Source organism: Talpa europaea (assembly GCF_964194135.1).
Source record: "Talpa europaea genome assembly, chromosome: X".
Taxonomy (NCBI): domain Eukaryota; kingdom Metazoa; phylum Chordata; class Mammalia; order Eulipotyphla; family Talpidae; genus Talpa; species Talpa europaea.
The window spans coordinates 74,792,573-74,818,636 of NC_140081.1; the positions used below are offsets into that span (position 1 = coordinate 74,792,573).

Consider the following 26,064-nt stretch of genomic DNA (forward strand, 5'->3'; position numbering starts at 1 on the left):
TTTAATATTTGAAGTAAAGTAAGCTTTATGTGGATTCTGGCTTCTTATGATTTTTGCTGACATTAGAAACATTCAAACCATAGCCAATACCTGCTAGTCTGAGAGGCAGCCACTTCCATGGATCTGGCTTGCTGCCACTTTAAACCCAATTCAAGTCACTTTTTTCTATGACACAGTGAAATATTTTTTCAAAAGTCTAAGTATTTTATGAACTCTAAAGAAGATATAAGAATCACTACCTTAGAAACCAGAGACATTCAAGCACTGATCTATTCATAGAGTTTCTACACAGATGAAGAAGTTTCCATCAAATGGACAAAAAAAAAAAAACAGTACCAAAGACATATATATACAGAAAGATCTAAAAAGCCAGTCAGATGGATTCAAAGAACTCATTGCATGTAGGAGAATCAATGGCAGACGATGCAAAACCTTCTGCTGGGAATAAAGAATTAGTCCACGTAAACAAAAAATGTAATTTCTCTTTCTTCTTGATTTAAATGCTTTAATCTGAGTTCAGAGAACAGTCATGATCATTTGAACTGGTTGTCAATCAAGGTCCCCTTCATTTTCGCTTTCTTGGCTTCCAGTTCAGCCTAAGAGGAAGAAAAGTACATGTACTGATACATGACATGAAATTGTTATTGTCCTAGCTTTTCCCCCTGCCTGCTTGTGTCTGCGCAAGCGCTGTCTCTTCCTTTCCTTTTAAAATGTAAAAAAAGATAAAAGAAAAATAAATCCTTATTTTCCTTCTTTATTCTAACTGCCTAAACTCTATCCCTTAATGTTCATTTAGTATTCAAACTAGAATAGTGGCTCTAAATCTAGTGGTTCTGAATCTCTAGCAACTGCTTCCCAAGCTTTCCAATGATATGGCACAAGTAGAAAATGATAGTGCCTGTAGGCAAAATGGGGCGAGCACACAAGGCTGAGGTCTGTAGTGAGGAGTGCAGCAATTATCCCACAGCCCCAGGACCCCAAAGGGCAAGGTGATCAGTGTTGTGCTATCCTAGAATACTATTCTCGGCAGAACAGGAAAAAAAAAATGCTGATCTAGAACAGTGCTACTTCATGTTGTGTGGTGAACTGCTTGTTACTGGCTCATGCAAGATACAAAATTTGAGAATTAGGATTTAGAAGCTTCTATAGCAATTTGACAGAGTAATAATAACTTAATAAGTGAAACAAAATCTTGTTTTATTTCATTTTATAAATTACAAATCTGTTCTTGACAAATAGGAAATTTTTAAAAATGAAGAAAGCCCCCATCCTTCACCTCAGAAAATTTGATCAGCACTGCTCTAGTGAGGGAAAACGGCCCACAAGACCCACCACCTCTGTCAGCAAAAGAGCCTTCCCAGTCACTACACTACACTACACTGGTACAATTTTTGAGGAGGCACCAGTGCAGTGAGGTCCAATCTTAATGCAACTATTAGTTTTTAAAAAAACTACTAAGGGCCTCCCCAGTGGCGCAGCGGTTGAGCGCTGGGTTGCGAAGCTGCCCGCGGCCTCTGCAGTGCTGGTTCGATCCCCGGCCACCGAGCGAAGGTCCCACATGACGTGCAGACCTCTCCTGCCACCTCTCCTGCCACCCGCTGCTCCCCACAGCAGTGTACTTCGTCCCTCTGCCTGCTCTGCTCTCCCCTCTGGCTCTGGTGAATTCTCTCACCCTCCTATGCTTCTGACTGTACCCAGTGTTTGTATAAAAAAATAAATAAATATTAAAAAAAAAACTACTAAAAAGAAGTGTAGGCAGCACGAAACTTAAATGTTTGTACTTCCCAAGGAGCCCCTCAATAATGCAGGACAGACCTAGCAGAGCTTTAAGAAGCAACAAAGAGCTAGGTTCCTGGTACTACTGTACCCTGAAGTCCAATCGTTAATTCTTCACCTTGGCCACAAGCAGATTAACTACCACTATGGCTAGGGAGAGGCTAGGGAGAGCTAACAAGCATTCGGGGCCCAGATTTTGTGGTCACTACTCCAGGGCAAAGTGCACTTACTGTCAGAGCCCAGGGCTGGAAACTGGTGGCCACTTCACCAGTAACCTACACAGACTTCCTGAGGTATGTCCCCCCTGCTGAGGATCTTCTAGACCAAGAAATCCAGACAGTGAAGCCCAGCCCCTTGTCAGCCCAGGCCACTCACCAGCTCCTGTAGCCGCCTCTTGCTCATGCCTTTGCGCTCCAGCTGTTTTTCAATCACTTTGGCATTCTGTGCATAAGAGTCAGCAACTTCCCTCTAGGGAGTAAAGAAGAATCCTTAAACCCGCAGTCACACCAACGAGTAACAACGACCTTCGGTAGCCATTTACCCTACTCGAATTATGAAATTATTGCTGAAATGGCAAGACTCTCTTCCCTTTTGACTCTCATCTTTTCAATAATCCAGGAGAGTTCAGAGTTCCACCAAAACCATTTTTAAAATAACAGATAACATCCGGCCTCCCCGGTGGCGAAGCGGTTGAGCGCTGGGTTGGGAAGCTGCCTGCGACCTCTGCGGCGCCAGTTCGATCCCCGGCTGCTCCCAGGCCACCAGAGGAGGGTCCCACATGGCGCACAGACCTCTCCTGCCGCCTGCTGCTCCCCTCAGCAGTGTACTTCGGTCCTTCTGCCTGCTCTGCTCCCTGCTCTGGCTCTGGTGAATCCTCTCACCCTCCCACGCTTCTGACTGTACCCAGTGCATATATAAACAAAACAAAACAAACAAACAAATAAATAAATAAATAAAACATGCCTCTATAAAAAAAATTTAATTAAAAAAAAATAACAGATAACATCACTCCACAGACATCATCAGAGGGAAGCACCACAAAGGAAGTTGCTGCTGCTGCCAAGGACAGGCTCACAAGCCAGCAGAGCTGGGCTAGAAGGGAACAGGAGTCACTGAGCCCAATCATTTTTAAACTGAAGCTGAACGATGGATTTAGTCCCTAAGGCACTTCAAAAGTATGTAAAAAATATCATTGATCTAACCCAAATCCCTGGCTCTTGTTTTACAGAAGGCGTTGAGATACGGGGTAGGAACTAGCTTGGGGTCATATTTCTTCTTACTAGCAGAGGCAGGTCCATGAGCAGAGTTTCTTAGGGTTCTGCTGCTCCATACTCTAGTCTTAGAATCCCCTTTGCTCCCCCCCGCACCCACCCAATTTCCCTGAGAGTAGACACACTTACAGCCTCAATCTCCTCCTCCTCTTCATCAATAGTAGACACAGTGACTGAGCTGAACTTGCCCATGTCTTTAGTCCGTTTGGTCATCATCACCTGGAGTCACAGGAATAGAATGAGTGAGTGTGTATGCATGCAGGGGGTGCGTTTGGGACTGGATGGCCTATCTAAAAGGGTCGCTGTTTTTATTTGCATTATATTTTGTAACATTTGCCATCAAGGGTTTCTAAGGTATGTTTAAAACTTAACTGATTCTTTCCATTTTTAATTATTCACAATGGAAAAAGAAATTTCAAAGGAAATAAATGTGATGAAAACCACACAGTTTCTAATTTGACTCATAAGGCAGCTGGAGGGGAAAAAAAAGCACACAGAATAGAAATCACAAGCGGGTAACCCTGCTTAAATACAAAATGGCACTCTCTTAACAAAGGATGCAGCCACAAAGGGCAGTTTCTTGTACTCCAGAATTTTGTTTTGTTTCTTTTTTTACTTGGGTTACTCCATAATCTTATTTAACAATCTGGGGCTACATCTGCAGCTGCATTAAGCATCTGTCTCCTTCAGTGGTGCTCACCTTTTTAGGAGGCTCTTGTTTCTGAGTATATATATTCGTTTTCCCAAAACCCTGGCCAAACTTGACCACAGCTCCATCCACAATGAAGGTCACGGGGGCATTCTTCGGCTGGGACTGGTAGAAGAGAGGCAGTCCACACCTACAAACAGCAGAGTGAGTCTCTGGGAAGCCTCTGGATCCAAATCCCCCAAATAGCAATTTGACTGGCAGTGTGCTTAGATGCTGAAGATATTTTTATTTGTGGCATAAACGAATGATTAACTCTTCCTGGAGTTTTCCCAATCCACTTGATAAGAATCATGGAGTGAGCCTGTTAAAAGTGCTGATTAGATTCCTACGTCCCTCATCCCTCGCCAGAAGATCCTGATTCAGCAAATCTTGGGGAGAGTAGAGGAGGGTGGTGAGGCCTGGGAATCAGTCATTTTCCTCAGTGTCCCAAGTGATTCTGATCATTAGACAAGTTGAGGAAATGCTGGCTCCTGGACTGATTACTTTCCAGTCAAAACTGCCACCATTCTTCCAAGGCATGGAGCCTGGGAACCAGTATGGGGGCTTTGGGCTAGTTTTGTGCTATTTTGTTTTTGCAGCATCAAGAGAAGTGTAAAGGCTCCATACAGTGGCTGGCAATCTAACCCCTGTAATAATTGCTGTACTTTTTTTGGTTGGCCATTTTTATTCTATTTTTTTCAGCTCAATGAAGGAGACCTATAAAACATTATAAAACCAATTTAATGAATCCAGTGTGTCCCCAGACTAAAATGCCTTCTTATCTACCTTCTCTGTTTAATACTCTTAGCCTGAGTCTTATGAGAGCCAAGCTATAACTAGTTACATCAATACCACTGAACTTAGTATAGCTTAAAATTGTTACTATTAACAGACTAAAGCTGGAAATCTGTATATATGTATATATTTTTTCTTTAAATAATAATCTCTAAACTAAGGCTCTTAGACTTGGATTAAATTACACAGTGTTACATTTACCATATGACCCAGCAATCCCACTCCAAGAGAAAACACACGTTTCTACCTAATCTATACTACAAGATACATAGCAACTTTGTTTATAATAGCAAAGCTGGAAACAATCCAAATGCCCTTCAGTGGGTAAATGGCTAAATTGGAATACTACTTAACCGCACAGGGAAACTACTGATATACATAATAGTATACATGGATGAATCCCAGAAGTTTATGCTAAGTGAAAGAAACTAGACATACAAGGTACATCTGTAGAATGTATATATAATTTTAGAAAAGGCAAAACCGTCGAAAGGGGCATGTGGAGTGCTGGGATGGACATTCATATTAGGATAGCAGTGATGTCACATGACTATGCTTTTGTCAAAATTCATCCAATTGTATACTTAGGATAGACAGCTTTTATTGGTATATAGCTGAAGTCTGAAGGCTGTTGAGATTAGAAGGATAAAGACGTAACAGGGAATTGTAGCCAAATCATTCTCGTCCTAATACTTAACCTCTGCTTGCTTATGCTTGGAAAAACCCAGTACTTACTTTGCACACTTCTTTCTGTATTGTCTTTCAATGCCTTCAGGCCTACAAGGAAAATGGAAGTTAAAAATAAAAAAAGATGAACCAAGCTCATAACCTATCTATCTCATTTGTTCAAATGCTAAAAAGGTCAAACATTTTCATTTCATAGATCAACTGACAGGTTAAATGAGTCTTAATTTTTCAAAGTTCCAGCATTTCTTCCTTCCACTGAAATTGGCTGAGTCAGGCATCTCCCTGCTGGGAGACAGGGGGGCGGGGGAGGTGGGCGGGGCTACTTTTACTGTGTTCAGTGTGCCAGTTGGTGTTTCAATGTGCACATGTACTAACTCATTTAATCCTTACAACAAGCCCCTAAGCACAAAGCAATTTACATAATTTGTCCATGGTCACAGAGTAGAGTAGGTTGAAGTCAAGTCCAGGCCTTCAAGCTCAAGACTCCAAACAACAATGTCTTAGATAACCACCTCAGATAACCACTTAGATAAAGACTCAATTCCACCTGCCCATAAACCTAACAGAAACCTGGGACTCATTCTTGATTCTTCTCATCTACTTCATTAGCAGATCTTGTGGATTACCTCCAAAATAATAGATGATGAACCCAAGTACTTTCCTCTACATTCCTGCTACCATGTAAGCCCAGGTACCTCTTCCTGTACCTCTTCCTGGACTACTGTACCTCTTCCTGGACTACTGTCACAGCTTCCTGACTGGTGCTCCTGACCTCTTGTGTGGTTTTAAATTTTCAATAAGCAATACATATTGCCTATTATGGAATATATAAGAATATAAAATGAAAAGCAAATAGCTTCTCCACTCAGTTCACTTCCCCAGAGGCAAATACTGCCTCTGCTTTCTTCTGTTCCTCCCAGAGATAGCTGATCAACACATGAGAAAAGAATCCTTATTGGTAGATAAAAAAAATAATTTTCTTTCCCTTTTCAGACAAATGAAGCATAACTTACACTGTTCTCTACCTTTTCATTCACTTAAAATATTTCTTGGTTAAAAGATAAATATGTGTTCCTTAGCTACCAACTGATAATAAGCTGCTTCATTCTTTAAAAGGCATACACTGTATTCCTTTGTGTGGATGAACCACAATGCCTTTTACCTGTTGGATAAATTCCTAGAAGGGTGTCCATTTAAAATTTTAATGAATGTCACCAAATTACTCTGTGGAGAAGGTGAACCAATCCACACTCCCACAAATGTGAGAGTTCCTGTTCCCCTACACTCACCAACACTGTTATTAAAGTACATTATTGTCAATCTGACACGTGAAACATGGAATATCATGATTTGCATCTCTTTTTTTAAAGAGTGAAGTTAGGCATCTCTTCATACATTTAACAGAAGTCTGTACTTTCTTTTTTGGTGAACTTTCAGTTCACGCTCTTCATCTACCAAGTTGTCTTAATTTTCTGTTAAGTAGACTTGCAAATGTTTCTTCCCCAGTTTAACATCTGTCTTTGATTTTTCCCCCCACAGAACTATTTCAGACTTTTGTGTATTTTAGATTTTGTCATACTGATCTTGTGTGTGTTTGTGTGCATGTGCGAGACCTAGGCCTTTCCCATTCTAAATTCTTATCTAAAATAAAAATTCCCACTGCCTACACTAGAATCTGCTGCGACTACCATCTGACTCCAAATCCTTCCCTAAATAGAGGCAAAGAACAGCTTCCAAGTCACTTAGAATGAAATCCAACTCCTTCCATCGCCTACCAGACACTGGCTGAGCACATCATTGGGCCCCTGCCTTCTCGTGCATTCCCTCCCTGCCCGCACACACTAGCCTCACCAGTCTTCCTTCTATTCTTTGGACAAACAAGCACTTCCCCCTCCTTTCCCACATGCTCTTTTCTTTGCCTAGAATGCTCTTCTTGCCGATTTGTCACAGATGCCCTGTTCTCATCATTTTTGCTCTCAGTTCAAATACCATCTAGTCATACAGACCAACCCTGACCACCTTTTCCAAAAGGCTCTCATGTGAGTCTCTGATTGAGCTCTCTGTTTCATTCATGAGTTTCCAATTATTTTATTTTTCTGTCATCCCACTAGATTACAAGGACCATCAGATCAGAGAGCATGGAGACCACCCCTGACAGTCTCTCCACTCTATCCCCAGAGCTGAGCAAAGCACTGGAAACAAAGTAAACACGCGATAAATATTGGTTGAATTAAGAATTTAGTTTAGGGTCTTCCCTGGTGGTGCAAGGGGTTAAGACACAACCTATGAAGCTGTCTGCAGCCACTGCAGCAGGAGTTTGATCCCCGGCCAGGGAGCTACCCACATGCCGCAGCAGACCTCTCCTGTCTCCCTTGCTGCTCCCCTCAGCAGTGTATTTCAATAGATCTGTATGTCCTGTTCCCACTCTGTCTCTGGTGAATCCTCTCACCCCCCACACCTCTGGCCTGTACCTCATGCATAAATATCCATAAATAAAAATAAATCTTTAAAGAAAGAATTTAGTTTAATGAGGAAAATTGTAATAATGGAGGTAAGTTCTTAAATGGAGGAATGTGTGTGATGTAAAGAGAACACAGAGATGGGAGTACCACGTCTGAATGCAGAGATTCAACTGACTTCTAGAATCCTGAAACCAGCCAGTATTATTTTAAGTCTGGGCTTTCAAAACAGAAATATCAAATAAAGGGGGCTCTGAATTTCCCAATGGGTTAATCTTCAAATACCAAGGATAAAAGGGATTTTGTCAAGCTTACAAAAATTAATCTACTCCTGTGTGCCAAGATTCAAGCAAGATGTCCTAAGGGCTTCAGAAGTATAAGGCATTCAGGATTCAGGCTTCATGTCCTGAAAAAGCTCATTTTATTGAGACATTGAGACTCTAATGTGAACGAGATAAAGCATTTAAGTATGATTAGAAAGAAGTGATTACGTGAGATAGATGTTGGTTTTCTCTCCTGCCCTTAATCTCTAGGACTATGAGAGACAGGGAAGGCTGAAAACAAAACAAAACCTTCTTCCTGATTTGATGGGCAGTCTGAGACAGTCCCCAAATATCCTTGCCCCCTGCTATTACACCCCTGTGTAGCCCCTTCCCACAATGAACGGGCTGAGCAGTGACACCAGTAGAACACTGCAGAAATGATGATATGTGACTTCTGGGTTTTGGTCACAAAAGACATTGTGGCTTCTGTCTGGCTAATGTCTGTCATGACTAATCCGAATTAGTCATGCTGTAGGAGTCAGCTACCATGCCGTGAGGATGCCCAAGCAGCCCTATGGAACCTTGTGGTGAGGAACCAAAACTTCTCATCAGCAACTAGTTAGCACTCAGCTGCCAACCATAAGCATAAGCCGCCCTGGAAGTGGAACCTCCAACCCTAATCAAGACTTCAAATGAGACTGTACACATAGTCAGCATCTTCACTGCTGCTTCAGGAGACCAGAACCAGCCAATTAAATTGGTCTTGAATTTGGGACCCACAGGAAATACATGAGATGATAAATGTCTATTGTTTAAAAAAAAATAAAGATGTACCAGGAGATGCAGATGAACAGGCAGGCCAAGGCCAGATCACAGAGTTTTCTTCAGGCTTGAGTTTTATCCTGGAAGCTAGGATTGCTAAAACTGTGCACAAGGATCCTTAAATAAAATCAGATAAGGGAGGAGAGGAGTCCTTAGTGAATCTGGCTCTACTATTCCCCAATCAGAGCAGTTTCCTGCTTCCTGGTTTATACTTCTGGGTAAGAATTTCATTTGAAGAAATGAAAGGCACTGTTGGAGGTAAAGAAGAGCCCACCAAAGATCTGAGGCATTTTATATCATTCAGGCAGCAGCAGTAGATTGGCAGAGAGCAAAACTAGAGGCAAAGACCAGGTAAGAGGCCACATAAATGGCTCAAGCAAGAGAGTTTGGGTCCTGGGCATGAAGGGAGAGCAGCAGTGCTGACATGAGACAGTCACAAGAGAGATTAGCAGGTGGAACGGACAGGACATGGTACGTGACTGGATGTGTACAGGGGCTGGTGGGGGCTGGGATGGATGAGACAAAGAGGACTGACTCCCAAATTTCTGCCTTCAGCTTATGTATTAATGGTGATATCATCATAGAAGGAGGAAAAGAAGGAATGTGATTGGATGATCATTTACAGAGACCCATCAACATAAGAGCCTATTCTCAAGTAAAAGGGGTCCATAGGAAGGTGGTTCCTAGCAATGGGAGAGCCAAGAAGAACATGGCAAAAGCTCTGCAATTCTTGTGGCCTTTCCTTCCCAGTCCTGGGATGGTTCTTGATACTCCAATTATCACGTTCATTTTCCAAAAAGTAGGAAGGAATAAAAGCAGAAGAGTAAAAAGGGTTTTCATTGGAAGCCTCACACAAATTCTCCTACCATCCCTTTTACTGGCAAAAGCTAAATCACATTCAGAATCTTAGTGTTTTGGGGGAAGGGAGCAGGAATATGTACCTGACTTTATAGATACCAGTATACAGAAGGGGGCTGAAGCTGAGTGAACCAATCTGTAGTATTTTCAACACTAGAGCAATGATAACTTTGGCCTTAGTCATGCTGGAACTGAGGTAGAACATCAGGTTAAATGGTAGAGCAGGCAGTTACATATACAGAGAGAAATGTACACAGATTTAGATTTTGTGAGTCATCAGCATACAAGTGTAACTGATGCTATGAAAAGTGGCAAGGCTGTTGAAAGAGAGTATAGAGAAAGGGTAAAATCAAGGTCACAGCTCTGGGGAATATCAACATTTAAGGGACAGGCAGAAGACTCCAAAAGACCAAGAAGGCTGAAAGAGTGGGAGAATCACAAGAGCAGCTTCACAGAAAGCAATGAAGGAGAATCAAGGGAGGCACAGTCAAGACAGACACAGAAAACCACCCACTGGATTTGCACTGGGGGATAGGTGGTGAATGAGGGAAAGAGGACCCTAGGGGACAACAGTGTCAAATGGGAGGTACATCAGAATGGAAGACCTGGAAGTAGAACAGGATGAGCTCCAGGGCACGTGTTGGCAGACAGCCTGATTTTCCCATACTCAGTGTTCCCATAGTCAGCTGAATAAAGAGGAAGGAAGAGCAGACCAAAATTCCACCCTGGCCAGGAGGGAGCACACTAGAGTGGGCCCTTGGAAAGACTGCTCACGATTAGAGCAGGAACTATGTCAGCCAAGAGGCAAGTTTGCCGTGCCTGTTGGTAAACTAAGAATTCTGTGGCCCAAGACTCATGTGGCCAGAGGCTAAGGCTAGGTCTGAAGTGGGCTCACTTCCAGGATCAAGCTCATTGGATCCCAGGGTTTCTACTTAGCCAACAGTCACCAGTTTCCTAAAGGTGCCTTATAATGCCATCGGAGGCTGAGGCCTGCTTGTGTTGTTAGATTATTTTCTGTACTAACTGCATAAGACATACATTTTTTATATATATATATATTTATATATATAGAGAGAATACACACACACACACACACACACTACTGTTGTATAATCATAATTATATGGATAGTCATTATATTATATATAAGTATATAACTTGTATGTTATAGTATATAAATCTATTTTGATATACAATGCTATAAATATTTTAGTGATCCTAAAGTTAGGCAGCTGATACTATTTAAAATGAGTTCATAGGGCCTCCCCGGTGGCGCAGCAGTTGAGCGCTGGGTTGCGAAGCTGCCCGCAGCCTCCGCAGCGCCGGTTCGATTCCCGGCTGCTCCCCGGCCACCAGAGGAGGGTCCCGCATGGCGCGCAGACCTCTCCTGCCGCCTGCTGCTTCCCTCAGCAGTGTACTTCGGTCCTTCTGCCTGTTCTGCTCCCTGCTCTGGCTCTGGTGAGTTCTCTCACCCTCCCGCGCTTCTGACTGTACCCAGTGCATGTATAAATAAATAAAAAAATCTTTAAAAAAAAATAAAAAATAAAATGAGTTCATAGAGGAAGAAAAAGCACAAGAGACTGATTAGCTTTAGATAGGGCATGTTCTTTATAAACCTTGCTATATACCATAATGTACAGTTTTCTCAATGTTCCCTGAAAGACCTTCCTTTGTGAACTTCTATAACTTGCCCCCCAGTGGTATGTGTACATAACCAACTTTCTCTTCAGCTGCACAATTCTAGAAGTCCTGTTGTCACAATGGTGCTCGATGCCTCATTCGTTACAGCAGTGCTAGCAGATACCTAGCAGTGGCTGCTAACTCTTTTCATTCATGTGGGGTAACACTAGTTTGGTTTCTTAAATAAATAGTGTGAGATGTCCACCTGTAGCTTTTTGTAATTCAACACCAGAATATAAGCTCCGTAAGGGCAGGCTCTTTGCTTGCTTACGGTTGTAGCAGGTTGGATAGTGACCCTTAGAAAGTCATACCCATGAACCTCAGAAAATGGAAAGTGGGTCATTGGACAAGGTTCAACAAAATTTTTTTATTAAAGATGAGGTTGTGTAGATGAGGAGAATATGTCTTTATTTCAGTGTAACTTATAAGAAGAAAAGAAACAAACACAGGGAGAGGGCCCTGTGATGGCAGGGGCGCGACTGGAGTGACGTATCTGTAAGCCAGCGAATGCCTGGGAATGTCAGCAAACACCAGCAGAGGTTAGGAGAGGCAAGGACTGATCCTCCCCTACAACATTCAGAGGCAGCAAGGCCTTACTGACACCTTAATTTTAGACTTCAGCCTCACTGTGCAGAACTCTGACACAATTAATTCCCATTGAGTTAACCCACCAGCTTTGTGGTACTTTGTGACAGCAGCTCTAGGAAACTAATACAATGTTACAGCTCAGGCTTCCAGAACAGTGCCTGACACACAGAAGGAGCTGGGAAATGAAATATTTGCTGAATGAATGGATGGGCTTTTTAATTCCCTAAGACTGAACTCTCTAGGTCAAGAGGTGGCATCTGGCACCTATTGAACACCACCCTCCCCTACTCACTCTCCCTTCTTGAAACCCTCTCCTTTAATTTTCCACATCTCCAAGTTTTCCTGGTTCTGATCCAATTACTTTAATCTGCTATTTAAATGTCACTGTTGCCCAGGATTTTATCTTCAGTCCTCTTTTTCTCTTATCCCATACACTTTCGTGTAATATTATGCCTTCCCAGGTTTCAATTTCCCCATACATTAAAGACTCCCAAATCTAAAATAGATCTAAGTAGGCCTCCCTGGTGGCCTAAGGGTTAAGTCTCAGCGCTATCACACTATCACTGCTGCAGCCTGAGTTCAATCTCTAGCCAGGGAGCTAACCCACATGGTGCAGCAGACCTCTCCTGACTCACCCGCTGCTCCGCTCAGCAGTGTATTTCAGTAAATCCACCTGCTCTGCTCCCTACTGTCTATGGTGAATCCTCTCATCCCCCATACCTCTGGTCTACACCCCAGTTCTACTATGCATAAATAAATCTTAAAAAAATAAAATAGACCTAAGCATGTCACTCTCCTGCTTGAAAGAGATGAGTATTGTCTACAGATAGAGTCCAAATTTGTCAACTTCAGGACATTTTACTGTCCTCACCCCAGAATCTCTTCTTATACAGGAACCTGTGCTTTAGCCACAAAGGACTACTCAAATTTCTCAAGCACACCCTATTTGATGCTTTGAATGCTCCCATAGTCCCTCCATCCGGAGTGCTCCTCACCCCCTCCTACTTGGAGAAATCCTAGTTTAAGCCCAAACACAGATGTCACTAACTTTTGGTGCCTTTTCTGACAACCATTCAGGCAGAGTGCCCACTCCTATTTCCTATAGCCTTCTGGTCACCGCATCATGATTTTGTCATATCCAGTCACAACAGGTAGCCTGTTCCCTAACTGAGCCATAGCTCTTTAACCATCAGGACAGTACCTGACTCATATTCTCAATTCTAGTCCCTAGCTCAGTGCCTGGCATATGGTATGTTCCAAGAGATTACAGATTAAATGAACTCACTCTACTTGCAAAAAACAAGACAAATTACAGCTATTGAATGGCAAGAGAATCACATTTCAGCACCACTTCAACAAAGCACAACAAAGGTGTTGCTGTATTAACAGAAGTTAGAGAACCACCACAAATGCCACATGCACTGGATCCAAATGGATGGCTTATTCCACACTAGATATTTATAGTCCTCAGAACTAGGCCCTAACACACAGGGAAATCCTAGACAGAGACCATCAGGCACCTACCTCCGAAGATACATAGTCTCCTCGTCTTCTGTATTACAAAACTTGTGGGCATGTTTGGCAGCATCAATCACACGGGACCGATCCCGGGGCCTCATGGGCAGTTTTTCTAACTGACAGTCTGAAGGAACAGAGAAAGATTTGGTCAGTCCAGCCACTGAAAAACATCCTCATGCAATCAGAAGTTTTCAGTCAGGCCCTCAGCACTGTAACTTTCCACCATAATTGCAATAATTAAGTCTATTAAACTTACCAACTAAAACTGACTAGGTGTCCTGAGACCCAGATTTTTAAGCCCAGCTCTGTTACTACCCTGGTGATATTTGACAAATCACTTCCTCTTTGGGGGTCTTTTTCCTTATTTGAAAGATAAATATAGATATTATCACAAAGGTCCTCCCCAGCACTGAAATTCAAGTTTTCTGAGTAGGCCTGTGATCATGATACACTTGGTTGGTGTTATAATGCATTAGAATCAGAAGAGACAGGTAAAATACAGCTCTCCTGGGCCTCCCTGGTGGCGCAAGGTGTTAAGCACCGCACTGTGAAGCAATCCACAGCCTCGGCAGCCAGCCAGCCAGCCAGGGAGCAACCCACATGGCGCAGCAGACCTCTCCTGTCTCGCCCGCTGCTCCCCTCAGCAGTGTATTTCACTCGGTCTGCCTGTTCTGTTCCCCACTCTGTCTCTGATGAATCCTCTCAGCCCCCTGCACATCTGGCCTGTACCCCATTTCTTGTATGCATAAATAAATAAATCTTTAAAGCATCTTTATGCATACAAGAACCGGGGTATAGGCCAGAGATACAGGGGGGTGAGAGGATTCACCAGAGACAGAGCAGGAAACAGAACAGGCAGACTGACCGAAATACACTGCTGAGGGTAGCAGCAGGTGAGACAAGAGAGGTCTGCCATGCCATGTGGGTATCTCCACCGCTGGCTGGGATCAAACCCGTGCTACAGAGGCTGCAGACAGCTTCACAGCGCTGTGCTCAACTGCCTGCGCCCACCAGGGGAGGCCCTGCATAAATAAATAAATCTTAAAAAAAAAAAAAAACTTGGGGAAAAAAAATACAGCTCTCCTGCCCACCTGTGACTATGCAAGTACCTCTCTTTTTCTGCAGTCAAATGCTCTATCCTTGAGCTATACCCCCTCTTTGCTTCTCTTTTTCTTTCTCCTTTCCTAATAAGCCTGTCCTTTTAATATGTTAAAAAAAAATCAGAAGAGACCATCAAATGTGCTCCAACACCTATGACGAAGACAGTGGGGAAAATGTATAAGTGTTTAGAAAGAGAGAGAGAGGTTGGGTGGTATGCTATATATAGAAAGCAAATGACCCATCCCAGTAAGAGGGATTCTAACATAAAAGCATACAGGAAACAAATTAGGCATAGTTATAAAGTAGATGCAACATTGATACAATCCAAATTAAGTACCTAAAGGCTCACAGAGAAAGTCAAGTGCTCAAAGTAATTTGAGATTAATGGAGGAGGTGGAGAGGGCAATCAGAGACCGCCAGGCAGTTTGCATGCTGGCTCATTACTCTTCACAATGTCCTGTTAGAGTAGACACTTAGTATTCCTACTTCAAAGAAGAGGAATTGAGGCTTAGAAAGGCCGAGAGATTTGCCATGCATTTAAGAAGCAGAACAAGAATTCAGACCCAACTCTAGGTGTTTCGAAGGAGAACTCACTTACTCAGGAAATGTAAGAGGACCCTCTATGTACCAAGCACAATTCAAAGAGTGTGCTGCAGATTCAGCAAAAAACAAAGGAGGGGGCCTCCCCGGTGGTGCAGCGGGTTAAGCGCAGCACCGTGAATCTGTCCGCAGCCTCTGTAGCTCAGGTTTGATTCCTGGCCGGCCAGGGAGATTCCCATTTGGTGTGGCAGACCTCTCCTGTCTTGCCCACTGCTCCCCTCAGCAGTGTACTTTGGTCCTTCTGCCTGTTCTGCTCCCTGCTCTGTCTCTGGTGAATTCTCTCACTCTCCCGCACCTCTGGTCTGTACCCCAGTGCTTGTATAAATAAATAATAAATCTTAACAAAAAAAACAAAGTCCCTACCCTGATACAGTTTATATCAGTTACTAGCAGAGGAGGCAGAAAATTTTAAAATAATAATTATATAATATGATCCTGGATAATGACAAGTGCTAATAAAAAATCAAGCAGGATATGAAGAGAATGAAACTGATTTAGAAAACGATATGTGAGTGATAATGGTAAGTGAATAGATAATAAGAAGAAGCAGGGTAAAAGGACAATGGGTGACAGAGGGGACTATTTTAGATAACGTAGTCAAGGAAGAGTTTTCTAGGGAAATGACATTTCATCAGAAAACTGAATGAAGTGAGGAAACACTGAGGGAAGAGCATTGCAGGCAGAAGAAATAGCAATCCCAAAGGTCCTGGGGGCAGGAAAATTTTGACATATGGAGAAAAACCAAGAAGGCTACAGCAGCTGGAGTGCAATGAGAAAAGGGAGAGTATCAGGAGATGAAGTCTGGGAGGCAGTGGACATCTGATCGTGCAGGGTCTTGGTATGGACTTCTGTTGTATTCTTGGTGTTACAAGAAAACACCAGTTTGGAACAGGTGTTTTGAGAAAGGTGCTTTGGAACAGGTGTCTGCTTTGAGAAAAATAAACAGTGGGAACAAAGCGTGGACAGCAAGAAACTATTGTGACAATCCAGGTGAAGGACGATGGTGGCTTGCACTAGAGTGGTAGAAATGGAGGTGGTAAAAAAAAGTCAGACTCTGGATAGATTTTCAAGAAAGCACGTGCAGAATCTATTGATGGACTAGATGTATAAAGTCTGAAAGAGAAGAATGATTCTCAGATACCGGACAAATAATGCTGACTGCAACAGGGAAGACAGAGGGGAACAATGGAGAGACTAGAGGAAGCTGGTTCTGAACATGATCTCTTGAGATGCCCATTAGACATCCAAGTGGAGATGCTGAATAGGTAGAGCTGGAGGAAAGGTGCAGGTGAAAGATGAACATTTGTGAGTCTTTGGCATATAAGTGGCATTTAAAGCTTGGGAATGGTTGTGATCACATAGGAACTGAGTACGGACTGCGAATAGCTGAGGGGGCTGGGACCCAGGGCCTTGCAATGCCTAAAAGTCTGAGACAGAAAAAGGAGCCAGATGCTGAAAAGCAACAAAGTTGAGGTAGGTGTAAAATCAGGAGAGTGTAGGTAGAGTCTTGGATGCAATGAAAGTGTTTCAAAGATAAAATGGTTGTCCGTCAAACGTCACTGAGAGGGAGATTAAAGTGAGCATTTAAAATTGACCACTGAACTTGTAACACGTTCAGTGAGTAAACTTGACAAACAGTTTGGACGGTGGGATGGGAAAGAAAGACTGCCTGAAGTGAAGTCAAGAGGCAATGGGAAGTGAGCATGCAAAAGCCAAATAGGCAGCTCTCTTCAGAAGCTCTGCCATAAAAGCAGCAAAGAGGGCCACCCCGGTGGCGCAGCGGTTGAGCGCTGGGTTGCGAAGCTGCCCGCGGCCTCTGCAGCGCCGGTTCGATCCCCGGCTGCTCCCCGGCCACCAGAGGAGGGTCCCACATGGCGCGCAGACCTCTCCTGCCGCCCGCTGCTCCCCTCAGCAGTGTACTTCGGTCCTTCTGCCTGCTCTGCTCCCCGCTCTGGCTCTGGTGAATTCTCTCACCCTCCCGCGCTTCTGACTGTACCCAGTGCATGTATAAACAAAACAAACAAAGAAAGAAAGAAAGAAAGAAAAACATGCCTCTATAAAAAAAAAAAAAGCAGCAAAGAAATAGGGTTAGAACTGGGAGGGGGAGATGAAGAGTTAAGGGCAGTTTTTATTTGAGTTTAAGATAAGAGCAATTACAGCGTCCTTGCAGCCAAACAGAATACTTACAAAGTTTCTAAATGTGGTCAATGAGACGATAACGTGTGATAACGTGTGTTTTTTTTTTTTCTGAAAAAGGATTTCGTTTTCAGGAAACTCTAGCCACAGAGTCATAAGGTTAACCAGAAAACAGAAAAGATGCCCGCAGTGGAGCCGACTGGGACAGGGCGGATGCTGAAGGAGAGGGCAAAAGCCCACCAGCCCTCCAAGGGGCGTGGCTCCAAGTGTCAGCCCGAGGAAATTCGCCCTCTCTAGCAGACGCCCCCCACTTGCCGGCTACTCACCCAGCACCAGCACCATCTGGCCGCACAAACAGTAGTAAACGTGAAGGGGCTTCTCGCCGTCGTCATATTCCTCCCGGTCCCGTGTGTCGGAGCAGACCACCGAACGGGACACTACTTTAGGCATGATGCTGAACAGCAACCAGAACGTAATACCAACAGTCAGGGTCGCGCGGGCATGACGTCACAAATGCGCGCCGTACCTCTTCCTTACAGTAAAGCCAGTCACGTGTCGGTAGTAGTCAAGTCAACTTCCGGGCCGTGCCATTAGGCTGAGATCCACGGGGCCGCACTGAGGCTCCCAGAAGCTCCTTTTCCTTGGCCAGAGTTAGCTTGGGCTGCTTTACTTGGGACGCTCTTAATGTTACTTACGTTGTTCATTACTATTCCTAGACTCCTAGGCATATGTATACATATAAAACCAGATATCACAAAGGACAACATATTCCACCTTATATGCAATAGTGCAGATTTTACATTTGCCTCTAAATATGATTTTGATCTTAGTGGCTATATTCAGGATGCATAATTAATGAAGCAGAGGTATCTTTTTAAATTTGAGGCATAATTCACATAACATAAAATTCACCATTTTCAAGTACATAATTCAGTGGTTTTTAAGAGATTCACAAAGTCATGCAATCATTATCATTATCTAATTCCAGAACATTTCCAACAGCTCTAAAAGAAATCCCGTATCCATTAGCAGTCACTCTCACCACCTCTTTCGCAGCCACTGGCAACCATTAATCTACTTTGTCTCTATGGAGTTGCCTGTTCACATGAATCAAGTAATATACGTGGTTATTGGCGTCTGGCTTTTTTTATTTAGCATAACTTTCATCCATATTGTAGTGAAAATCAGTACAAGTGGTAAATGACTTAGTATAAAGAAACTTCATGTCTTTTTAAGCCTGAATAATACTGTTGTATGGACATACCGTTTCTTGTTTATTCTTCCTTCAGTTGATGAACATTTGGGTTGTATCCACTTTTTTGGTAATGACAACCAATGCTACTATGATCCTCTAGTGTACAAGATTTTTTTGTGAGATAGTGCTTTTCATATTCTCTGGTATATACTTCAGCAGTGAAACTGCTCTACTGTGTGGTAATACTGTTTAACCTTCTGAGGCAGAGTCCAGAGTGTTTCCCAAAGATGCTTGTCATTTTGCCCTCTGACCTGCTATGTGGGGTGAGGGGAGCTCTGATTATTTCAGGGTCCTCACCAGTAATCATTTTTGTCTGTCTTTTTGATCTTAGTCATCCCCATGGGTGTGAAGTGGTATCTCATTGTGGTTTTGATTTGCCTTTCCCTAATGGCTCATGATATTAAGCACCTTTTCACATCCATACTGGTCATTTATATCTCTCATTTGGGAAAATGCCTATTCAAATACCTTGTCCACTTGTAGTTGTATTTCTTGTCATTTTATTGTTGAATTGTCAGAGTTTGTTGTATATTCTGGATTCTAGAGCCTAATAATGTACATGGTTTGCATATAGAGGATCTAGTGAACCTATTTACCATAGCTATAAGGGAACTTGTTCCACCCTTCCTTTCCCAGTCCAGAAATTCCCAGAATGTTCTCTGTGGAGGACAGGACCCTGGAGCAATCCAGAATAAATACAGTGAGCCAGTTTTACATTGGATAGCATCAATAATCTAAATGCTCATACCCAGGTAGTGGATTTTTAATAGTAAACTTATTGAAGATAGCAGGAGCTCATGAGTAGAAAAAATATAGTGTTCAAGGTGCACAAGATGTAAGCAAATGGTAAGTTAAAGTGACCTGCTAGCTCTCTAATAAATGTGTTTTAAGTAAAGTATTAACTAAACATCAATTCAAGTCCTGATTTTTAAAGATTTATCTATTTATACAAACACTGGAGTACAAGCCAAAGGTGCGGTAGGGTGAGAGAATTCACCAGAGATAGAGCAGGGAGCAGAGCAGGCAGAAGAACTGAAATACACTGCTGAGGGGAGCGGCAGGTGAGACATGAGACGTCTGCCACGTCATGTGGGAATCTCCCTGGCTGGCTGGGAATCGAACCGGCACTGCAGAGGCTGCACACAGCTTCATAGCGCTGTGCTCAACCTGCTGCACCACTGGGGAGGCCCTTCAAGTCTTAAAGAATCACCCTGTTTTCCCTTTAGATACAATGGCATATCCTCAACTGTATGTTATTCAGCATTTTTTAATCTGTTGTGTGTCAGGCACTGTGTTATGTACTGGTTGTATAATAATCAATTATAGTCTCACAGTCTCATGTGGCTTAGTCTAGTGCAAGGGTGGATAGTCATTTTCTGTAAAGGGCTAGAGAATAAATATTTTATGTTTTAAGGACTAAGAGGCAAAATCAAGAACATTCTATAGGTACCTATATAACAAAAGAGAAAACAAATTTCCACAAATGTTTTATTGATGAAAATTAAGATATAATAATTGAATATATATTGTTTTGTAATACAGGTATATTAATGAGAAGAATGGTATTTGTTTTGGAGGGAGATAGCATTTTACTTAATTGGGGTTAAAGTGAGTGTTCTCTATCATCAAAATCAGTTGCAATCTCAATTTATCTTTAATGGTTTTAACTTATTTCGTATCTGATCAAGTTGAGATTTTTAAGATCCTTATTTTTAATTTGTGATAAAAGTTTACCATTTGGTATTTTCAACTGAGTCAACTAACTATAAGCGCTTGTTAATAACGGTCTAAAATAATTTTAAAAATCAGTTGTAAAATGTATTTTTTTTATTTAAGATTTTTTTTTTAATAGAGGCATGTTTTTATTTATTTATTTGTTTGTTTGTTTGTTTTGTTTATACATGCACTGGGTACAGTCAGAAGTGCGGGAGGGTGAGAGAATTCACCAGAGCCAGAGCGGGGAGCAGAGCAGGCAGAAGGACCGAAGGACACTGCTGAGGGGAGCAGCGGGCGGCAGGAGAGGTCTGCGCGCCATGTGGGACCCTCCTCTGGTGGCCGGGGAGCAGCCGGGGATTGAACTGGTGCCGCAGAGGCCGTGGGCAGCTTCGCAACCCAGCGCTCTACCGCTGCGCCACCTGGGAGGCCCGTAAAATGTATTTCTTAATGATTACCTGTAATGAAATTTTATGTATTTCATTTCTAAAAAATTTTTAATAATTGCCATATATTGACATCAGTCCACAATCATTTGATTTTAGTTGAACATATTCATCTTTTGGAAGGCATTTATGGAATTCTACTAGATTCTTTTCTTGATATTTGCCTTTGATCATGTCATTACATTGCAGAATAATCACATCCAATGGAAATTTAGGTGGAAGTTCCTCAAATGCACAGCTAATTTGATTCTGAAATACAGAGATTTTCTTTGTACTTGCATCAGGTCCCAAAAATGCCACTGAAGCTGTAATTTGAGCTCAGAAAATATATCCACTGCCAATTTGTGTGGGAATGCAAATCTTGATTTTTTTTTTGTTTTAACTTTTGGTAGCAGAGGAAGCAATTAAAGTAACTTAACATTACTTGTTATTCAAACAATGTTAGTTGTCATCAAAATGACTTTATTGGTATGCCTTGCAATTTTGCATTCATTAAGTAACACAATCAAGTCTACAGTGAAAGCTAATTTCATAGCATTCAGTGTTCAATAGTAGTGGGTGAAGGTGATTCCTTTCATTCAGAAAGATGTTAATCTCAATCCTGAACTCAAAAAGTAAAAAAAACTTTACCACTAATAAACTAGTGAACTGCTGTTGGTGGGACGAGTCAGAATATTCAGCTTCTGTTTCTGACAAAAATTCATAAAACTGATACTGGTTTAATCCACGAGAGAAAGGAAGTTCATTATTCACACTCAAGGTTGAATAACACAAGGCAAATTCAAATATTTTCCTGCAAAGTACGTGCTGTTAATGATACGATTAGATTAATAACCATAATATTTAAACAAACTTTCACAAGCTTTGGACATTTGTCCAACTAAGCCTTTTTCTGCTCCATACATATTTGTAACACATCTTAGCAGTTGTACCTCAGGTTGTATTGAATTAATGTTTTGTTGACTCTGAAAATATTCTCATCTGCAGTTCCACACCGACTGTTAACCATTCAGGTCAATTTTTCCATCTTTTTAACTTTGAGTAATCAACATTGACCCTTTGCGTAAGCTATAACAATTGAGCAGTATTGGTAACATCCAGCAACCCATCAAGGGTTAAGTAAGGCTTCCCTGGTGGCGCAGCAGGTTGAATTCCCCTTCCACCCCCACCAGCCAGGGAGATTCCCACATGGCGGGACAGACCTTTCCTATCTACTCCCCTCAGCATTGTATTTCGGTCCTTCTGCCTGTTCTGCTCCCTGCTCTGTCTCTGGTGGATTCTCTCACCCTCCCCCGCCTCTGGCCTGTACCCCAGTTCTTGTATAAATAAATAAATCGTTAAAAAAAGTTAAGTGAAGCCATTTGAAATCATTTGCCTTGTTTTTAAATTGTCTATGGATGTTTTTTCCGATGTCCTCAATTCTTTGAGTCACTGTTCCGGCTAAAAAGCTAATAGTCTTTAAAAAGTTTACTTCCCCTGGACACATTTCTTTGGCATCTGCAATCAAACACGACTTAATTAACTCACCATCAGTAAAGGCTTTCTTTGCTTGACTAACAAATGAGTCACTCAAAAATTTACTTGGCTATAGCCTTATTTTCATGTTTCATTTTTGTGATGAATTCTGTTGTGATAAGATATTCATTTTTAAACTTCCAAATTTTTCTATTGCTTTCCTGAGTTGGGAATATCAGGATGAGTGCTTAGTTGGGTAATGTCAGTGTATATTGTATATATTTGAAGAAAGTACAGTGCTTTGCATAATAAATGCAAAGCTTTGACATCTAATTTGATAACCAAGTAATCTACACTCCACTGTGCCCTAAAAGCAGGATCTTTGAAATTTACATTTATTTTTTGTTTTGACATTTTACGTAGGCACTTGTAATGAAATCATATGCCACAATATGATGATACACATGGCACTCAAAATGCTGTTGAGTCACAACTGTGTCACTGCAATTTGTAGTGCACCAACCAACACTGTGAAGTGATGGGAGCACCACGCACAGTTTTCGTTGCGGCTACTCAACTCTGCCATTGTAACGCAAATCAGCCACAAACACTAAATATGTGACAAACTGTAGCTGTTTCTCAAATTTCATACCATCTTCATGTATCATGAGATATTATTATGTTATTCATCTTTTGATTTTTTTTTTTCCCAACCACTTAAAAATACAGAAAACCATTCTTAGCTTGCAGGTCATGGATTAAATGTTGGTAGGCTGGATTTGATTGTAGTTTGCTGGTGAATGCGGGTGGTTTAATAGAATTCCCACACACGACACTGTAGCCATGTGTATTAGTTTCCTATTGCTGCTGTGACAAACTACCACACACTTTGTAACTTAAGAAAGCACAAATTTATTATCTGGTAGTTCTGAAAGTCGGGTCTGAAATCAACTAACTGCTCTAAAGTCAAAATGTCAGCAGGACTGCTTGATCCTAGAGACTCCAGGGGAGAATCCACACTTTGGCTATTCCAGCTTCTAGAGACAGCCATCATCCCCTGGTTCCATTACTATATGACTCCAATCTCTGCTTCCATCCCTTCCATGGCCTTCTCTCTGAACTTGCACTCCTCCTGCCGTCCAATGAGGACCCCTGTGATTACATCAGGCCTACTCATTTGATCCTGGATAATCTCTCCATCTCCAGATTCTTAATTTAACCACATCTGCAAATCCCATTTTGTCACATTAGGCAAAATATCCACAGATTCCAGAGGGGTGGGGAGAGAGACATTAGCCAGTCCACCACATGCTGTCTTTGTTCCCCTTGATTCAGCAACTCAGCAGGTAGTGAAACTTCATGCTTATGATGCTAATTTCCCCATTTAGCTCAACTTTGCCATTTCTCTCTCCTCTCTTCCCCCTCCCATTTTGCTCTCTTGCACTTCTCTCTCTCCTCCTTCTTTTCTCTACTCTTCCCTCCTTAAGTTCTAGGAGCTATAGATGGACAGCACGTTGCTACTTTTATTACCAAGCACACGCAGTGACAACTGCTGCCTCCTCCAAGTGACTCTGAGACTACTGGAATCAAGAAAGACCTCATGACTTTATTTTGTGATATTTCTTGGATGTAGTTACCAACACAGATGAAAACAATAGAGAAATAAAATTCCTTTGTCTTCCCTGGCTAACAGAAATACAAACTTACAGACTCATGAAGCAGGAAATACCTTATTCAGTCTCTCCCTCCAATCCAAAATAGTCCAGGAAAGTCAGTCTAGCCTACATTTTGAAATCCTTATCAATGAAATTCCTCAGTTTCCCAAAATTGCCCATAATTAACAGTCCTCCCTTATAGGAAAACTGTCAAATATTTGCCTATGAACAATATGTATTCATATTGTTCAAAGACAACAATTGTTGTCTTCCCTGTAGCTGCATTACTAGCACGCTTCTCTTAAATTGAAAAATGATTTCTAGGGGCCTCCCTGGTGGCACAGGGGTTGATATGCAACCTATGAAGCAATCCACAGCCACTGTAGCACGAGTTTGATTCCCAGCCAGCCAGGGAGCTACCCACATGGCAAGAGGCCTCTCCTGACTTGCCTGCTACTCCCCTCAGCAGTGTGTTTCAGTCAGTCTGCCTGTTTTGTTCCCCACTCTGTCTCTGGTGAATCCTCTCACCCCCCCCCACCTCTGGCCTGTACCCCAGTTCTTGTATGCATAAATAAATAAATCTTTGATCTCAAAAAAAGATTCTTGGTCACTGATGTATACACACTTTCTCTGGATAGTTCAATCAAACACTCATTTAAGTTCCGCTGTGAAGGAGTTTTTCAGATGTAATTAAGGTCCCATATCAGATGATTTTAAGATTGGGAGAGAAGCCAGAGTGGGCCTGACCTAATCAGTAAGTGAACTGGGCTCTTTCTGAGGAAAGAGATCCAAAGCGTGAGAGGGGTTTGAGGGAGAGAAATTCTCTGTTGCTGTCTTTTTCAATAGAATAAGCCACATGGCAGGGTATCATCGGGTGACCTCTAGGAGCTGAGAATAGTCTGTGGCTGCAGCCAGCAAGGAAATGGGGGCCTCAGTCCTACAACGGCAAGGAACTGACTGTGGCCAACAACTTGTGGTCATTGGTTAAGCAGCAATAGGAAATGAATGCACTTGCTTTTGTAGATGTTGCTTTTGTTGACTTCATCTGTGAGCATTAGTAGACTGCATCTTCCAAGAAGAGAGGAAAAGGAGATTTTTAATTGATTTTTGTACCCTCTTCCCACCACAACCATAATATGCCATTAAGAAGCTTTGCCTTAACTGATGTTGGAGTTAATGGGAGACATAAATCCTTGGCCATGAAGCTACCTGTTGTTCAGGTAGAATCACTACCATTGTAAAGTGCCTCCCGCCTCCCAAATTCGAGACAAATTTCTGCATATCTGATATATTCTGGAATCTTCCCATGGATGTATCACCAGTCTCATGAACTCAGTAAATCCCTAAATTTTCTCTCCCAAAATTGCCCCTGCTCCCCTATTCCCTAATTCTGTTGATAGCACCTTCAAATCCCCAGTTATCTAGGGACTTAGAACTCCAGCCGTCATTGACAGCTACTGCTCTCTTGCCCCCACTTTCGATCTGTTCCCAAGTCTCTTCCATTTGCCCCTCCTGTTCATATTTATTGCCACTGCCTAGTTCAGAATGTCTCACTACAATACTTCTAGAGTTTCTTAGCTGCTCTCCTGACACCCATCTCTGGTCAGTGCAGCTTAATCATGTCACTTCTCTGCTCAACCCCGCAATTCTTTAGTTTGACATTTAAAACCCTGCATCACTTAACCCAAACCTACCTGTCTCATAGCTTCAATAATAATTAAATGTATGTTTTGTTTACCTTCTAAGTTATTTCAGGCTTAAAATTGATTCTTTAACCCTGTTACTGCTTTTACAGGTCCACATGCTGTGACTCTTCCCTGCAACCTGCAGCTTTTTCACGTGCCACTTACTGTTACTTTTAATTCAGACCCACTGCCCTTCCAATTCCTGCAGCCAGATTGTCTCATACCTTGGACTCTTCTGAACCTACAGCAGCTGTTTGGTTTGTTGCACTGCCAAGGAGAAATGTGGTTCCAGAGTCAAATTGTGAGTGCCCAGATCTGAAACCTCATTCTACTTGTCTTAAGCTCTCCTATTTGCCCCAGGATACAGTACACCAATTAATTCTGCTTGGAGTGATTGGTGGTCTAAATGTTGGGACTGGAACCCTGCCCATTCATCCCAGCAACACAGGGCCCAGAGCCCCCTTTCATAGTGGAGGCTGATTTCTTAATTTCATGGGCAGTGATTTTAACCATTCCCCCCTCCCCTTACCCTCCCCCCAGTATCCTGTGTCTGCAGGGGATTTGCACTGTAGAGTTCCGCTATTGGAGAACTAGTTTTGCCTCCACCTCCTCT

The 26,064-nt window shown here is 42.3% G+C and overlaps 1 protein-coding gene across 2 annotated transcripts; it reads right to left on the reverse strand.

Annotated features, from left to right (window-relative positions):
* Positions 1–326: 326 nt before the first annotated feature.
* On the reverse strand, positions 327–17,809 carry STEEP1 (STING1 ER exit protein 1). Of its 2 annotated transcripts, XM_084259099.1 has the most exons (7): positions 17,569–17,809; positions 13,412–13,529; positions 5,266–5,307; positions 3,748–3,886; positions 3,177–3,266; positions 2,152–2,244; positions 327–596 (listed from the first exon to the last, which is right to left on the reverse strand). In XM_084259099.1, the coding sequence occupies exons 1-7, from the start codon at positions 17,690–17,692 to the stop codon at positions 534–536; spliced, it is 669 nt and encodes a 222-aa protein (XP_084115225.1). In that variant the 5' UTR covers positions 17,693–17,809; the 3' UTR covers positions 327–533. The 2 variants fall into 2 exon arrangements, with proteins under 2 accessions (XP_084115225.1, XP_084115226.1); XM_084259100.1 differs by lacking the exon at positions 5,266–5,307.
* Between the last annotated feature and the right edge of the window lie 8,255 nt (positions 17,810–26,064).